Source organism: Lactuca sativa, chromosome 1, assembly GCF_002870075.4.
Source record: "Lactuca sativa cultivar Salinas chromosome 1, Lsat_Salinas_v11, whole genome shotgun sequence".
Classification (NCBI taxonomy): Eukaryota; Viridiplantae; Streptophyta; class Magnoliopsida; order Asterales; family Asteraceae; genus Lactuca; species Lactuca sativa.
The window spans coordinates 93,861,660-93,879,328 of NC_056623.2; the positions used below are offsets into that span (position 1 = coordinate 93,861,660).

Sequence of the window (17,669 nt, forward strand, 5' to 3'; positions counted from 1 at the left end):
AATCCAAAATCTCTCGTCATGTCAACCAACTTATGCTCTTGTGCCACTCCTGTGATACAAAGAAAACTGAGTGGGTCAAGCTTGGGAGCCTGGTGAGCATATAGGATTTTCAACCCACAATAGTATAATTATTATAATTAATCATCAAACAATCAACCTAATTACCCATCCCCATTATCTTCTTTATTTCTTAAGGTTTTACCCTAAGAATCACCATTTCCTTGTTCATTTATTCATAAGGAATCTCTTAATGAGTTGGCATGAAATCCATCGTTGCCAGAGTTTTCTCAACAAGCACTAAATTCATAGTTACCAAGGTTCATCTACACTGTACTAAATCCATAGCTACCATCGTATTTATATAAGGCACTAAATCTATACCTGACAGGGTTTTTAGAGTACACCAGTGAACATCAAGTCCACAACACCTACAAGTTGCAAGCCTACTAGTGTTCCACTGGACTATCTAGAATCGTCCGTGGTTGTCATCCCTACTCTGCTAAATGATAGGGCCATCGTTTGGGTAAAGGTTTCACTCATTTTCACCTGTCACCCTCATATCATGATCTATATCATCTTTCATCTCATCCTCAAACTCATCTTTCCTCACACACAAACTATTTCATCTACCCATGTTCTACCCAACATATTTGTAGATATAAATTACATATATAGTTTAAATCATTTAAAAACCTGTATAAAACATTCATTAAACATCCATCTCAAGTAAACAAACAATATATATATATATATATATATATATACACACACACACACACACACACACATACACATAGCACGTATTTTATAACAAATACTTCATATCTATGTGTAAGGTGAAAGTAACTACACACTCACTTGATAATACGATTATCGGACAACACTACGCCTCTTCAAGTAGTATTCGTTGATGAAACCGGGATATCTTCCAAAAACTGGGCTTCTTGCGGGCAGAGTTTCGGCTTAAAACTCTTTTCTTCTCAGGATCTTTGGGGCTTCAGGACTCTCTTCGGGTGTCGGGGTGATACCGGGGCTTCGGGGGTACTTCAAGACAGCTAGAGAGGGTATCGGAAGTGAGAGAGTGAAGGAATTAGCAACCAAAATCGATTGCCCTTCGATTTCTATTTATAGGACCATTTTTCTGGATTCACGTCGTGAATCTCAAAATTCAAGTTGTGAGTTCAATCAGGCACAGGTCATTGCGTTCGTCATCAGTCCACTTGCTCTGGAAGGCGTCACTTCTGAGTTCACGTCGTGAACACTGTGTTCACGCCGTGAATTCTGAAATAGTATCGGGGTTTATGCCCTGAACTTCAAAAATTCATATCTTTCACATACGAGATCTATTTTAGACGTTCTTTATATGCACACGAAGGTGAGATTATGCTCTACAACTCTCATTTAGACTCCGTTGCCTAATTTTGAAATTAACTTTTATTATATTATTTTTAGTAGGCCGGGACAGGAAAACTCCGTTAGGAATTCACAACTCCTTCATCTGACGTCCGATTTTGTCTGTCTTTTTACCGTTGGACTACTATCAATGAGATATTCGATTCTCATTTAGATTGTTTCGGCTAGAAACCACTCGATCTCATATTCGAACTTTGGGTTGCATACCACTAAGTCGAAACTTCGAAAAATCATAACTTCCTCATATGAAGTCAGATTTAGACGTTCTTTTTATGCATGCTCTCGGTTTAACATATTCTACGACTTTCGTTTATATCACTAAGGCTAAATATCGCTCTATCATAAATTCACTATTTACGTCATGGAGTTTCGTACCGGTTCTATCACGAAACTTCGACAGGTCATAACTTCTTCATTATAACTCGGATTTCGGCATTCTTTATATATCTGGAATCCTTGTCACGACCACTACAACCTAGTTAAGATTATTCATTCTAAATAATCTTTTATCAAAAAGTCACTTTTGATGCTTATCGTCTGTAAATTGACTAGCCCGGATCTACGGGCGTTACATATTACTTAATTAATATTGGTCAAGAATTAATTTAGAATTAATTTTGTGGTCAAAAGAGATTGATTGAATTAAGGGGACTGATATTGTAATTATGTGATAATTGCAATATGGGTTGAGGAACAATAAAGAAGGGATGGATAGATTCTATAAGGGAAGCCCACATAGAAATCATCCATAAGGGGCCTTTTGGAAGGATCTTGTGGACTGCTTAAGGCCTAAGAAATCTAATTAGGGTTTTGACTGAAACCCTAGCAGCTCACCTATATAGAGAACCCCTAGGCATCCAATCTTCGGCTACCACAACCATAGAAGGATTCATTGAGCTGAAAATAGCCTCTCCCCCCTCTCTCTCTAAGATTGTCCAATTGCTTTGGTGTTTGTGATCCATTAGAGGCATCACATTTAAGGTGATAGGTTCTCAAAGGTTCAAGATCTTCAAGCTTCAATTGAAAGGTAACATTCTAACTTGTTTATTAGATGTAATTTCGATTTTGGTATGCTAGTTTTAGGGTTTGAAAGCTTTGGATGATTATTGCATATACAATTAGAAAAACCTAGATCCAAAGCTATTGGTGTTTTGCTCATAACCCAATAATTATGGCATGAGTCCACACAAAAAATCTCGTGGGGAGATACTTGTCCTATTAGTTGATTCTCTAAGTGAGAATCTTTAAATGTTCTCTCATTCTACTTTTGGTTTATCTTCTTATTACTTGATATGGTGGATATTAAATGATTTTCCTTAATGAATTTCCATTTATGGGTGTATGTAAGTAAAAGTTTCATTTCAATCTTAATACGTACCTATCTGTTATAATTAATCCTTAAGCTTATTCCTGCTGGTACCTTGTCATCTATTCTCGATCCTCTAGTTCTCTCTCCAATTTTTCTTACTAGGCTTGGGTCCTAAATTCGTTCCTTAGGAAATTTCAACTCCTGTGATGGTGGTGTTCATGACGATGGGTCTTTTTATTCATTACTCAGATTTTCTAGTTATGTTAACAATAATTTTTTCTTTGAGAAAAGTCTCGATGCACCTTGCCCTAGTTTTCTAAATACTAATATTCGATTCTTTTCAAATGTATTAAGTAAACGTAAAAGATCCTCATATGACGGTAGATTCGATGTTTTCTTTGTGCTTATTATGATGCTCCTTTGAATGATAACGAGGTGGGAGCTTCAGTTGATTCAAATAGTTGTGTTGGCTCTTCTTCTATTGGTATTTACTTTTGAAAAATTGGGCTGATTCCTCTTTCTGGTTTATGTTATTTTTATGTTTTCTTTATTTTTGTAAGGGCTAGTAATTTTTAGTATTTGAAAAGGATTTGGATAAGGCTAATCATGACATTGCATGTGTACAACTTGTGTTGGAAAAGATCTAAGTTTGTATGAGGGTGTACTATGGCTATAGGACAAGTATATGTCAGCGGAGATAAACTTGAAATTTACCGAAGGGATGAAGGTTATTGGGGATAAGGTGTTCTCAAATGTTAGAAAGTATAGGGTCATTCTCAAACATCGTCTTCGCATGACCACTAATATGATAACCTTATTGGAGAGTCAACATTCCTCGTTGGAAACTAATTATAAGTAGAGTGGAGAAGAGAATGAATGATTGCGTGCCTAAGTGGATCAAGGATTATGTTGAATATGCTCTCTACTTTTTGAGGGGAGGGTTGGTTATGCTTGTGATAAACAAACTTTTCCTTAGGAATAGCTTGTATGTATTACTGATGAACATTGATTGCTCGTTTTGTTGAGCGTTTTTGCCCCCGAATTCACTTTTTTGTCATAGCTATCATGTATAGTATTTTTTTGTTATTATGTATTTGTCTTGCTTTCACGATTTACTTATTTTCATTAATATTTTATTGATTGGTATTGCTTTAACATGCATGTTTTGAGTATCAATTGTTGGGAACGAAAAGGTAGTTGGTATGCAACATTACTTTTTTCTTCCCATTTTTATCCATAATGTGTTGCACCTTTTGTAGCAACCAAGTTGCTTAAATTAGTCAGACTTCTTGTATAGTATAAGAAATGGTAGTCAGTGGCTGACATTTTGGTTAGGCTAGCGTGTCTCTTGCCCTCCATGGATAGTATCGAGGCTTGCTCCTTGCCCTTTTTTGTATATGTTGCTAAAGTTCTTCCCTTCCTAATTTGTTTGTAGTTTTCCATTTGGTTATTCTCTGCTCACCTCGTTGTTTTATAGGATGCTTTCTCCTACTAAGAAACAACTATTATTCACTTGTTGGTTTTAGTAGCTCTCCATTTGTTTCTTATAGTAATATTGATGAATTGTTGTTATGTCTCAACACTTAGATAAGAGTTCTCGGTTTGTTCTGAGCTCTACAATATTGGTCTCTAAATCACGACTCATGACTCTTGTTGTTGGTACCAGTAGTTATGTTGGAATCCGTGCGAGGATAAACGATGTTTCTTTCATTTTTGTCCTTGGAGTTGTTTTGTATGCTCGTAAGATGCTTGTTACTTCGTCTATCAATCGCCTCATGGCTTGGTTCAACCTTGCTGTTAGTTCATGTACCATCATTTAATATGTGAGTTCGATTTGTCCATTCGCTTCTAGATGTGCCACTTATGTGAATCGCTGTTTAATCCTCGCGTCTTCACACCAGTCTTGGGATGGGTTGTTTGCGAATTGTGTGATGTTGTCTGATATTATTACGAGCGATGATGTGAGATTTTTATACTAAAATAATTCAGGTTTTAAATTTATAGGATACTTTCTCCTACTAAAATACATCTATTATTCACTTGTTGGGTTTAGTAGTTCTCCATTTGTTTCTTATAGTATTGTTGATGAATTGTTGTTATGTCTCATCGCCTAGATAAGAGTTCCAGGTTTGTTTTGAGCTCTACACTTTTGGTCTCTAAATCATGACTCATGACTCCTATTGTTGGTACCGGTAGTTATGTGGGAATCAATGCGTGACTAAACGATGTTTCTTACATTTTTTTCCTTGGAATTGTTTTGTATGCTCGTAAGATGCTTGTTACTTCGTCTACCCGTCGCCTCATGGCTTCGTTCAACCTTTCTGCTAGTTCATGTACCATCATTGAATATGTGAGTTTGGTTTGTCCATTCACTTATGGATGTGCCACTTATGTGAATCGTTGTTTAATCCTCAGGTTTTCGCACCAGTTTTGGGATGGGTTGTTTGTGAATTAGGTGATGTTGTCTGATGTTATTACGAGGGATGATGTGAGATTTTTATACTAAAATAATTCATGTTTTAAATTTATATAACCATTATCTATCACATATTAACCAATACTCACACAGACAATGAACCTGATAGAGTATATAATATAGTTGCAGTAAATAATGGTGTCAAACTCTCGGTGAACAAGTATGACTGATAATAGATTAAGTTAACTGAAACGAAACATATAAATTGGGTAGGGGGAGGGGGTTTGTTTAAATGATATTTTAAACTTTAAATTCAAACTAACAAATATAGTAAATTATTGTAATTAAAGACAATGATTTTTGAAGCGCTTTCACTTAAATTTTGAATATTTATTTCCTATGGTGATTATATGACAATGCAGTGAAGTTTAAAGAGATTATCGAGTTGGGTAGCAATTATGATCTATTACTTATACTTATGGTTAATAAATGACTAACTCAATGTTCATGAAACTAGAAACATATACACCAATTAATTATTCAAATTACTTAAGAAGCAGTCAGTAATCTAATCTTAAAGTTCATAAAATTAAAGATAGCATATTTGGTTAAACTAATGCACTCTTAAATGCTAAAATTATCGATTAATATTACTTAACCCCTAAGATTTGTTAAATCACTAGTCATAACAGTTTATGATCAACAACTATTAAGATACAAGTTACAATAATCAGATTAATAGAGTAAACTATATGTAACTCCAATGCAAGTGATAAAAATCTAAAATTTAACAAATAAGGTAGAAGATTTAATCAAAAACTTAATTTTATATCGACTTCGTGATTTTAAAATAAAAATTACACCATAGTACTCCAATTCATCTACATTTAAATAGAATAGAATTTTTTAGCCTCTCATGTTTACAAAAAAACAGAAATAATTCATTAAAAAAATGCTAAGCATTGGAAACATAATATCTTCTTCTTTCATTCTTCAAAAGGATCACCTATACAACTTTCTCTACCTTTAGAAAGAAATAAATGGTTATTTTTATCACCTAGAAAGGTTTCTTTCTGCACACTTTTCTGGGATGTGAAAATCTTGTATTTAAAAAAAAAAAAAAAAAAATCTTAGCGACGCTAAGCCTTTGTTTTCGCAGCACTAAATGTGATCTTCATAGAGTCTTCCCGAATTAAAAGCTATCTCCGCTTCAAATTTCTTCCTTATCTACTCCATACTGAGCTCCAATCTTTTCTGTTTAGCCTTATCTATGGATTTTGACTATAATTATCATGCATGAACAATTTTGTATCATATATATCCTTAAATTACAATTATTCCTTACTAAATACTAAAATAATTACCTATATTTTATGATGAATTTATGCAATACCGAAATACCCAACACTAAAGTTTTGTTTGCCCTTAAGGAAACGTAGAATCGCAAAACCTCAAGATATTTTAGAATAAACTCCAAGCAACTTGACTCAAAAATTAAAAGTAAAATAGAAATGTAAAAAAAATCCTAAAATACTCAAAAATGTTATTCTTTCTATATTTTTTTTACATAACTATTATGAAACCCAGGATTTTCAATGAAGCCCATGTAATGTAATTCTCTATAATCAATCACAAACCAGTTGGGGTGTGTTCTCTAAATGTAAAACATCCATCAGAGGGTACTGATCGAAATTTAAAGATCACATATAGATTTGACCCCTAATATAATAACTAACTTAAAGCTTGCAAATTTAAACTTTAATCCTTATTGGTTTTCAAAAATTTAAAAATTTGACTCTATAAACATAATATCGATTCCAATATACCACACTTATTTTGTACAATGCTCTCATTGTACATGTACAGAAAATTTTCATAGATATGTACTGGCGAGATCGAGAGTGGGTAAACATGTTTTTGAATTTTGTGTGGACTGGAACTTCATACTTCATTGTAGATCATAATTATTTGGTAGTTACTCTTCTTTAACATCCAAATATGGTCTTCAGGCTCTAGATTACGTCACCAAATAGAGAGTATGACGATGCTAAATTTCTTTCTTTTGTACTCTATGATCGTGATTCAAGATATGGTTTATGGCATTAGGTACGGGTGCTCGTGCCGCGTTGCGTCACCAAGTAAAGTGTATTGATATTACTAAAGAATTATTATCAGGTGAAGTGGAGATTGTTAAGGTATGGTTGTTGCTGTTATGACATAGGGTGAGGAGGAGGTTCACAGTGACGTGACAATAGTAATTTGAGGTTATGATGCAACAAGATTTGCTTCCATGTTGGACGTTAGAGTGGTGGTAGTTAGCATGGTATATCTAGGTGATTGGAGTCAAGTATTTTTGAGAAATATGTGAGATACAATGTTGGTCTCATCGAGTAGGTCTAGGATAGATTATGTAGGTGATATTGGGGTGACATGAATCTGAAGAGAAAGACATATTCATCAAATATGAGTTTTCTAGAGATGAGGGTTTATTTGCATGCTAAGGATTAGGAATCAATATTCTCTATGGTGGGACATATATCCAAGAAAAATACAAGGAGTGGTATGAGGAACATGTTAAGTTTATGATGTATTTTGATATGGGAATAGTATAGACAACCTCAAACTCAAAGACCGGACTATGTGGATTGTTTGTTGAATAGACTATGGAAAGGAGTCTGGAGTGTGGTAGAAGGAAGTATATGGAGGATGTGGGTGGCCATGTGTAGAGCCCCATCCTAATAGGTAAAGGGAAAATGAGCATGGAAGATTATGGTATATATGCTATTATTAATAGTACAAATCATTCATTTAGATTTTATGTTGTGTTGAAAGTTATACAGACAAGACAAACAAGTTTCTATTTTGTTGTAATCACTAAATTGGTAAAATTAGGCATTAGCGTACTCACTGCCATTATCTCATAAAACGTTTGTACTTTAGTTTGATATTTAGCTTTGACATAGGCAAGAAATTTGAGGAATTTAGCTTCGACTGGTCCATAAGATATTGTAAACTCTTGTGATCCGTGTAGATACTGCACCGAACCCCATACAAGTAGTGCCGCCAAATCTTGAGAGCAAACACTATTGCCCCCAACTCCAGATCACGAGTAGGATATCGTGCATCATGCAGTTTCAACTGCCAAGAAGCATACGCAATCACTCGCCCCCTATGCATAAGAACTGCCCCCAAACCAGTGGTGGATGCATCACGAAATACAATGAAATCCTCGGCACCCACTAGAAGGGTCAACACTGGGGCCTCAAATAATCTCTGTCGCAGTGTCTCAAACGTCGTTTGCTGCTTAGGGTCCCATCAGAAATCGACGCCCTCCCTCGTTAGAAGAGTGATGGGTACAACAATCTTGGAGAAATTCTGGATAAATCTCTGATAATATCCTGCTAAAAACCAATAAACTCATGATCTCTGAGGGAGACTTCAGAACCTCCCACAGCATCACAGCCTCAATCTTGGCCGGATCGACCAAAATCTCGTCTTGGTTAGCGTGATGCCCTAGGAACTGGACCTCTTGTAACCAAAACTCACACTTTGAGAACTTGGAATACAACCATTCTCGCCTGAACACTCCCAGAAGTTCTAAAAGGTGCTCCTCATGCTGCTCTCTGGTCATGAAATACACCAAGATATCATCAATAAAGACAATAACTGATTGATCGAGCATCGTTTTGCATACCCGATTCATCAAGTCCATAAACACCGCAGGCGCGTTGGTGAGACCAAATGGCAACACCATGAACTTTAATGACCATAACGAGTCTGAAATATGGTCTTCTCTACGTCCTCCTCTCTAACACTCACCTGATGTTACCCTGAACTCAGATCGATCTTGGAGAACAAAGATGCTCCCTACAATTGATCAAAGAGGTCACCAATCGACAAAAAGGGATAACAGTTCTTCACTGTCAAATTTTTCAACTCCAGGTAATCAATGCACATCCGGTATGAACCATCCTTCTTCTAGGCGAACAAAATCAGTGCTCCCGACAGCAAACTGCTCGGTCTGATGAATTGCTTTCCTAATAGCTCCTGAAGCTGAGAGGATAACTCATACATCTCATGTGATGCCAAATGGTATAGAGCCTTGGCAATTGGAGCTACACTGGGCACTAGGTCAATCCTGAACTCAACCCGCCTCTCGGGAGGCACACCGGGTAACTCCTATGGAAGCACATCGACAAACTCCCTAACAACTGGCACAACTGAAACCGATGTCTACTCCCCAACTAGAGTATCAACCATATAGGAAAGATAACCCATACAACTATTATAAACAACAAAACCCTAGGGGTTATGACTTCCTTACTACGAGTACGTGTCCTATGTTTCCAGTAGTACATGCCCATACTACCTTCTACGCCTACCTGTATTTATCTCAAAAGATCATCACAAGAACCCCAACATCACACACTAGAATACAATACATCATATTGTCACTCCCTAGAGAAAGGCTACACATTCCTCAAATGGCCGGCTGCTTACACATAACCCATCCATGGAACTTTCCGTTGAATCTATATACCCAAGAATCATTATGGAGTGATATTGTTAATAATATATGATCCTATAGGGTCACACCTTTATCAAGTTGGCACATTTTGTATATTTATTATTAATGTGATTATTAATAAATAATGTTGATTCGTGTATTTTAATTAGGGAATAATTATTGTTTTATGATAATAATAATAATTATAAGAGAGTATAACTAGTTATTCACTACAAGAAAAAGACCCTTTTACGACGCGCAAACGACGACACTCATTGATTTATGTTACGCAAAAGAGAGTGACATTAAAAAAGTGTAATCTCTTCAAAAAATTTAAGAATTTAGGTCGCGCATTATTGCGTTCCCTTAAATTAGTGTCCAAAAACCAAAAACAAAAAAACACGGAGGGCACGTATAATAAGATGCGTGTCGTCTAAGAATGTCGCTTTATAAATTTAATTTGAACACGCGTTCTATCCTTTAATAATCAGGGGGAACGCATTCCATCCTTTAATAATCAGGGGGGAAATGAAAAAATGAAATCCTAAAACATTAAAAACCCCGCCTTCCTTTTTTTCTTCTTTCCCTCTTGCCCTAATTATCGATTCCTCATTTTTCTCTCAGATTTGAGTCTCCTCTTTCATCAAAAATAAGAGGTAGCAAGGTAAATTTTCTGAGATTCGAAACTATATGACTCGAATTAGAGGTTGAAGATCAGAAATCGATGGTTACAAGTCAGATTTGGGATCGAAAGTCAGAGGTTCAAGGTACAATCGGAAACATCAAGAGAAGGAAAGCAAAAGCGGAGGAGGCATCAGGTTCGAAGATTGTTCTCTTCTTCTTCATGTATATGCCCTGGATTTCTTTCTCTTACATTCAATCTCTAAATATTCTTTTATTCCCTAAATCAGGTACAAAGATTATTTCCTTCTTCTCCATCTGTTTTTGGAACACATGGCTCTACGAACCCTCGCGACTGCTAAAACCCTAGGTGTGATATCAAAGTTTTAGCAACATGTGTGTGGATTGCAGACGTTCACGCTTCCCGATCTTTCCTACGATTATGGCGCACTGGAGTCGGCGATTAGCAGAGAGATTATGCAGCTCCATCACCAGAAACACCACCGGACTTACATAACCAACTACAATAAAGCTATCGAGCAGCTCGATGATGCTATCACCAAGGGAGATGCTTCAACTGTTGTCAAATTTCAGAGCACTATTAAGTTCAATGGCGAAGGTTAAACACTATAATTTCCTATCTTGTCGATTTCAGTGTTTTTGGTTGAATACTTGCTAGAAGCGTTATGTACGAATTTACATCTATATCTTATATATATATATATATATATATATATATATATATATATATATATATATATATATATATATATATATATATTTAATAGATAGATAAATCTAAATAGTAATAATAATAATCAATTTGAAGCTTTATTACCATCTGGGTTCTGTTTAAAATCTTCATTTTCTCTCTTCGAATCTGCAATTTCAAACTTGAAGGTATTCTAATGGCTTCCTCTAGTGGTACGACAACATCATCAGGTGGTTCATACCCAATTCAGAACTCGGGGTCTGATGAAGATCTTTAGCAATTGATGGATCAGAGGAGGAAGAAGAGAATGATTTTGAATCGTGAATCTGCAAGGAGATCTAGAAAGAGGAAGCAAAAGCATCTGGATGATCTCAAGAGTCAACTGAATCAACTCAGAAATGAGAACAACCAGATCATATCAAGCGTCAGTATCACCACCCAGCATTACATAAGCGTGGAGGCGGAGAACTCTGTTCTAAGAGCTCAAGTGGCGGAGCTGAGCCACCGGCTACAGTCTCTGAACGAGATGATCGCTTTTATGTACCAACCTGTCGACACCGGTTGTAGGTTTGAGGACGAGCAATACGGCAGCGGAGGTGGCACTGAGTTTGTCGACGAGTTCATGAATAACTCACTGAGTTACCTTTATGCAAACCAGCCAATTATGGCTTCAGCAGACATGATTCAGTACTGAGTCAGATGTAAATCTCCTAAAAGTATTGAAAAAAAATTCAGATTTGGTGATAGCTTGGGTGTGTTAGGGTGGGGTAGGGTGGGGTGGGTGGAATAAAGATTTGTGAACAAAGGAAGATGAAGATTTATGTGATGATTTATGGGTACAAAGAGCTATGATTGTAATGGGTCTTTCTTGTAATGGGTCTTTCTTGCAAGGTTAAACACTATAATTCGATTGGAAACTTCCTCTTCAAGTCCTAAATAGGTTAAAATGAAACAACTGAACAACACATTTAGGACAAATTTGATGCTAGGAGGATAATAATATTCATACAACCACAGATATCTAATCTACCCTTATGTCTCTGAGCAGGTCATGTAAATCACTCAATTTTCTAGAAGAATCTCACTCCCACCAGTGTTAGGTTCTTGACTTCTTCTTCTGATTTAGATGATAATTCTGACTTCCGAGCTTGGTTCCTCTGCTTGGCATAGATGTTTCGGAGCATGCATTTAAACAAATTTCATTTTTGTATGGTATACAAATTGTACACATTTCAACTTATATATGTGTTTTTGTACAATTTGCAGTATAAAAATGTCAGGCCCGATTACTTAAAGAACATCTGGAAGGTGATCAACTGGAAATATGCAAGTGAGGTATATGAGAAAGAGTGCCCTTAAAAGAGTTGCAGGTTTGTTAAGATTTAAAGGATGCAATAAAGAAACCCTATTTTACCCTTGGGATAAGAACATACTGTGTATGAAACCAGTTTTCCTGTTACACATTGGATTTTTCTGATTAGAATCCATTGAATCATTGAGTTTCAGTCAATAACTAACATTCCTTTGTGCAGATGAAGCTTATGATTTCTGTTTAAGAGCTGTTCAAATACTACCTATACATTCTCTCTCTCTCTCTCTCTCTCTCTCTCTCTCTCTAATAACTTTGTGAAGAATTGTACTTAAAACACGATTTTTTGTGCAGCTTCCAGAATTTATGATGGGTCTCGCAAATCTTGCTTTACTTTCTGGTGAACGTTCATCTTTAAAGGTACTTGTTATATGCAAAGAAAAGGGTCATAGTCTTGCATCAGATCCCACATCCATATTTACACTTACATACCCTCATTTGTCACAGGTTTTGGGACCCATAAGCCAGGCCTTGCATCATGCACCCCAGTATTTGGATGGCTTACCAACTGTATGCATATTACATGTACTCCGCCTTGCAAATTTGGATTCTGCTGGTAAGTTTATTATTTATTTATTTATTTTCCAATGTATTTTTCATAAAAATCTTGTGAAATATGTTTCCCGATCCGGCCATTTTAATCATTTTTTTGTCAAAGAATTTGTACACTAAATAGCACATAGGGGGAGGGAGGAGGGTGTTAAAATGATTATACGATGAAACATAAATTTTGTAAACTAAAATTTAATAATAATAATTTATCGTGTTAAAAAAAGGTTGTAAAAGTATTCATGATTCAAAGTAATATAATTTTTGATAATTATTTAAAGATAAAAAAGTAATTAAATTAATTGAAATCTGATCCTTATGATTGAAAGTAATATAACTTTTGCTAAAAATTACATAAATGCTCCCTCGTTAACCAATTTACAAAACAACTCATGTCTTAATAAATTAATTGAAATCTGATCCTTATGTTATTCAATTGACATAACAGCCCCTGTGTAACTAAATTTTCAAAGCAATACATTTGTTTTAAAAAATTACATAATGGCCCATGTGTTAATAAAATTTAATGAAATTTGGTCCCTTTGTATAAATCAAAGTCTAAAGAAGTAATCACAGTGATTTTTTTTTTTTTTGCATTTTTTTATAATAATTGTTGTAATGTTGATTACATTCAATACAGTTTTAACAGAAACTTTAACTTTTTCATTTAAACATTATGTTCAAAAAGTTTTAAAAAAAACTGTTACAACCGAAAAGTATGATTTAGATTTATGAAATCACCATTACATCAATTATGCTAAAAAATTCAAGGATACCTAACATTATTTCTTTAAAGGGAAAAGGACAAATATGCCTTTTTCTTTATACTTTATGAAAAAAACAAAAACAAATGAAACAAAAAACAGATACCACACTTCTGTTGTATGCTATCTCCTTCTCACGAAATAGATACCATAGAAAACAGATACTATGTATACATAATGAAAGTAAGATGATATATGAAACTCAAATCTTAAAAAAAAAAGTAGTAGAAGGAGAAGAAGATTCGTAACAGAAGGAGAATGAAAAGAAATAAACTATAAACTGAAACTATGGACAGGTAAATGAAACTAGTTGCTAATTCTTGCGTTTAAACTTTTAATATTGTGTTTTTTTCTTTGTTTAAAATTTGTTAAGTGTTTTTTCTAATAGATTGTAGCCTCGGAATCCATATGAGACACTGGAGCAGTTGCAAGTTCTCGGGCTGCTGAAATTGGGCTTGATATTCTAGCACAAACAATCCAGGTGTCACCTAGTTATTAAAGTTATATTTGTAAACATGTATATAAATACAAGGGCATTTTGGTCATTATACCCCCATAAAAGTTTTTAAAAAAGATAGGTAACTATTTGTTCAAGATGATTTAGATAACATAACTCGTTTTCTAATACTAGCAAGAGAACCTATAATCCAAGGAATTGACAAGCCCCATAAGGTAACAAAAAAGATAATTTATTTTATTGTATTTTAAATCAAATTATCAAATCATATATAAACTACCCAAACAATATTCAAATTTTATTTTATCGCCTTAATTTTGCAGACGAGAATTGTGTTTACATTAGAAGCAGGCCCGAGGGTCTTGTTCAATGGTTTAGCTGTGTTTGCTCTAAGGGAGATCAACTTATCAAAAGTAAGTTATTTTTTTCACCCTTTTACTTAATATTATTGTGATTGAATGAAAGTCTTAATGAAAGTAATTGACAACCCTTTTTCTGTAAATGATGTTGTGATTGTGGGAGAGGTGTTTTGTTTTTCTCTGTTGCTAGGTAACCTTCTCAACAACATCATTCTACTTAAGCAGGTGATTAATCAAAGATTAAGTGATATTTTTAATCATGTTTGGCATTCCTTTCCAGTAAGAAACAGAGTTGGATGATTATTTGTTAGTTTTATAGGAATGTATAACACATATTAGCAATGTATTATTTTTGTTTAACATTTGAATGATTCTTTGTATGACATTATAATTTGTGCAATTTATTTTATATTATGCAATTGATTGTATTTTTTGTATATGGTATTTTATTTCTATTATAAGAAATTAAATGAAAATTTAATTTAAAAATTAATAAATATATAAATTTTTTTTTTAAACATTTAAATTTACGATACGCAAAAATGTATGTCATCTTCATTTATGACATGGCCTTTCTTGACAGGGGCTTTCTTGATACGCATTGCGTGTCATTAACACGCGCGTCGTAAGGTTACGACACGCGAATGCGTGTCGTCTTCCTTTATGACAGGGCCTTCCTTGATACGCATTGCGTGTCGTAACCGCGCGTCGTAAATGCGCATCGTAAATGCGCGTCGTCTCTCTTTATGACAGGGCCTTCCTTGACACGCATTTGCGCGTCGTCTGAGCGTTTTACGACGCGCAATGAGCATTGTAAAAGGCCTTTTTTCTAGTAGTGATTATTTTATATGGTATAAATTAATAAGTCATGGACAATATTTTGTACTAGTTGGATTCTTTTGTATTTACCTAAAGACAAAGTTTATATTTTATAAACTTGGAGTATTTAAAAAAAATAAAGAACTCATCCTCTTATGAGAGGTATGGCATAAATATATATATATATATATATATATATATATATATATATATATATATATATATATATAATATTATGGAGGTTGCTTGTGAACCTCCATGCCTTGCCCATGCTTCTTGAAAATAGGATATTTAATTTATATTGTTTTAATGTAAAGCCTTTACCTTCCATGGTCTATATAATAGATGCATAAGGCTTGTATTTTACACAAGTGAAAGACTCTCGTCTTCTCCCCTTCTTCTCACCAAAACTGTAAGTAGCATGGAGCTACTTCTCTTGTTTTTCTTTTGAAGATCATTCAAGTCTTTGGTGGTTCAAAATGCTTCTCCTTTAGTGCTTATTTGAGTTAAGTACTTAAAGGCTTAAGAAGTAATTTATACAAGAAGGAACTAGCATTCCAGGTGCCTTAATCTTGATGGTGGATATTTGTAGAGAAGATCAAGTTCTTTGATCTTTACATCTTCATCAACACCCCAAAACCAAGTAGGTTCAAAGGATTCAAAGGTTATCTCTAAAACATCATATGGTTGTTTTTTATTTCATTCTAACCTCTATAAATGGATCCATGATGGTTTGGTTTTGTTATGAACTAAAAATAAACTTGTTATTTTTAAAGTCTTTCATTGCCGGTTTTTGTGAAAAAGAAATTTATATTTCGTATCAAAACCCAATACTTTCAACACTTAAAAGAAATTGCATCATGAGTACTACATACTCCCAACACTATCTTAGGATCCAAACCTAACCCTACCATCAACTGCCAAACGACCGCCATTGGTGCTAGTTAACTACTACATGAATACAATAAAATGGAACATACCTGTAACATCCAAAAAACACAATCAAAATTTTCATTTTTAATTTAATAAAACAATATTACAAAACATTATCCATACAACCCAAAAGAAAATAAGTGTATCAAAAAGATCCTATCAATCAGAGTAATAACTAAAAAGCGGAATCCATATGGTGTGTGCGATGCAGTCATCCCGAGCTCTTCCCCTTGGAACCAGAAGTACCTAAAAAAACTTAAAACCATAAGCACAAAGCTTAGTGAGTTCCCCAAAATACCTCATACCATACATAATAAATTTCATATCGGGCCCCCACCTTACATCGGGCCTCGCACGGTATCGAGCCCCACCGGGCATTGAGTCCGTTCGGTATACAGATATGTTATTCTTAGGCCTCGCCCACTATACACGTACAATATATATCAGATATTCATGCTAACACATATAATTATCATAAACAATAGCATATTTTTCAGTCATCGGGCCTAGCCCGGAATCGAGCCCCGCCAGGTATACATAGCAACACATAACACATGCAAGGGTCACGCAGACTCCTAGAATCCTAACATAAACAACAAGGGCTGACATTGGTGCCTTAGACCCGCTAAACATAGTGTGGAAACTCACCTCTACTGCTAAATCTCACTGCAAAACCCTAGTTGCCGTCCTGACGAATCCCCGAGCTATCAATACAAAAAGCACCCAATTAATATTTGGGTTCCAATTCTTAACCATAAGTCCAATAATCCATACTTGGGGTAAAAAGACCATTTTACCCTTCACCTACTTTAGCCCAAGGCTAAGGCCCAAACTCAATATCTAAAAGGCCCAAAACCAAAATAATCAACCAAGGCCCACTTATGGCCTAATTTTCTAAATTGTTCCCAAACCCCTTTATGTCTTACGCTAAAGCCCAAAATTTTTTCCTAATCCAAACTCATAGCCCAAAAGATTGATTCCAGGTGGCCCACTAAGGCCAAAAGCAACAAAGTATAAAGAAATGACCCAACCGAGGCCCAAATGTTGCAAAGCACAACAGACTAAGTACGCAGGGCGTACTCAACTGTACAATAAGCGTACATGCAACTCGGGTTGTACAACCAATGTACTCAACCTTAAGCTCTTAATGTTTAAGACCAGAAGCCCAAACCATAGATCCAAGTCCTAATAAGCGTCTATAACCATAAAGTCACTGAATTTTTGACTTTGCATGCCCCATAAAGACCCTACTCCAAAATATAACACCCTACTTTCATCAAATGGACATAAACTCTTGCATGAATGAATCTAAACCTTAAAGGAGGCAACTTTATGAATCTAGAACCTCAGAAATACCAAGAGTGGCAACTCAAAGCTCCTGGAGTGGTATCAAACCACTAGATCTCATTCTTGAAGCCAAAAGGGACCAACACACACAAAT

At 35.1% G+C, this 17,669-nt stretch overlaps 1 protein-coding gene and 1 pseudogene across 1 annotated transcript; both read left to right on the forward strand.

The window, feature by feature from the left end:
* Positions 1 to 10,369: 10,369 nt before the first annotated feature.
* On the forward strand, positions 10,370 to 10,890 carry LOC111900557 (superoxide dismutase [Mn] 1, mitochondrial-like). The gene is made up of 3 exons (XM_023896435.2): positions 10,370 to 10,474; positions 10,557 to 10,586; positions 10,678 to 10,890. The coding sequence occupies exons 1-3, from the start codon at positions 10,370 to 10,372 to the stop codon at positions 10,888 to 10,890; spliced, it is 348 nt and encodes a 115-aa protein (XP_023752203.2).
* Positions 10,891 to 11,086: 196 nt separating this feature from the next.
* Positions 11,087 to 11,851, forward strand: LOC128127267 (bZIP transcription factor 11-like; annotated as a pseudogene).
* Positions 11,852 to 17,669: the final 5,818 nt, after the last annotated feature.

Coding starts and splice junctions, on each gene's coding strand:
- LOC111900557 (XM_023896435.2), top strand. CDS start 10,370: ATGGTTACAAGTCAGATTTGGGATCGAAAGTCAGAGGTTCAAGGTACA. Junction 10,475..10,556: donor AGGCATCAGGTTCGAAGATT/GTTCTCTTCTTC, acceptor TCCCTAAATCAG/GTACAAAGATTATTTCCTTC. Junction 10,587..10,677: donor TATTTCCTTCTTCTCCATCT/GTTTTTGGAACA, acceptor TGTGGATTGCAG/ACGTTCACGCTTCCCGATCT.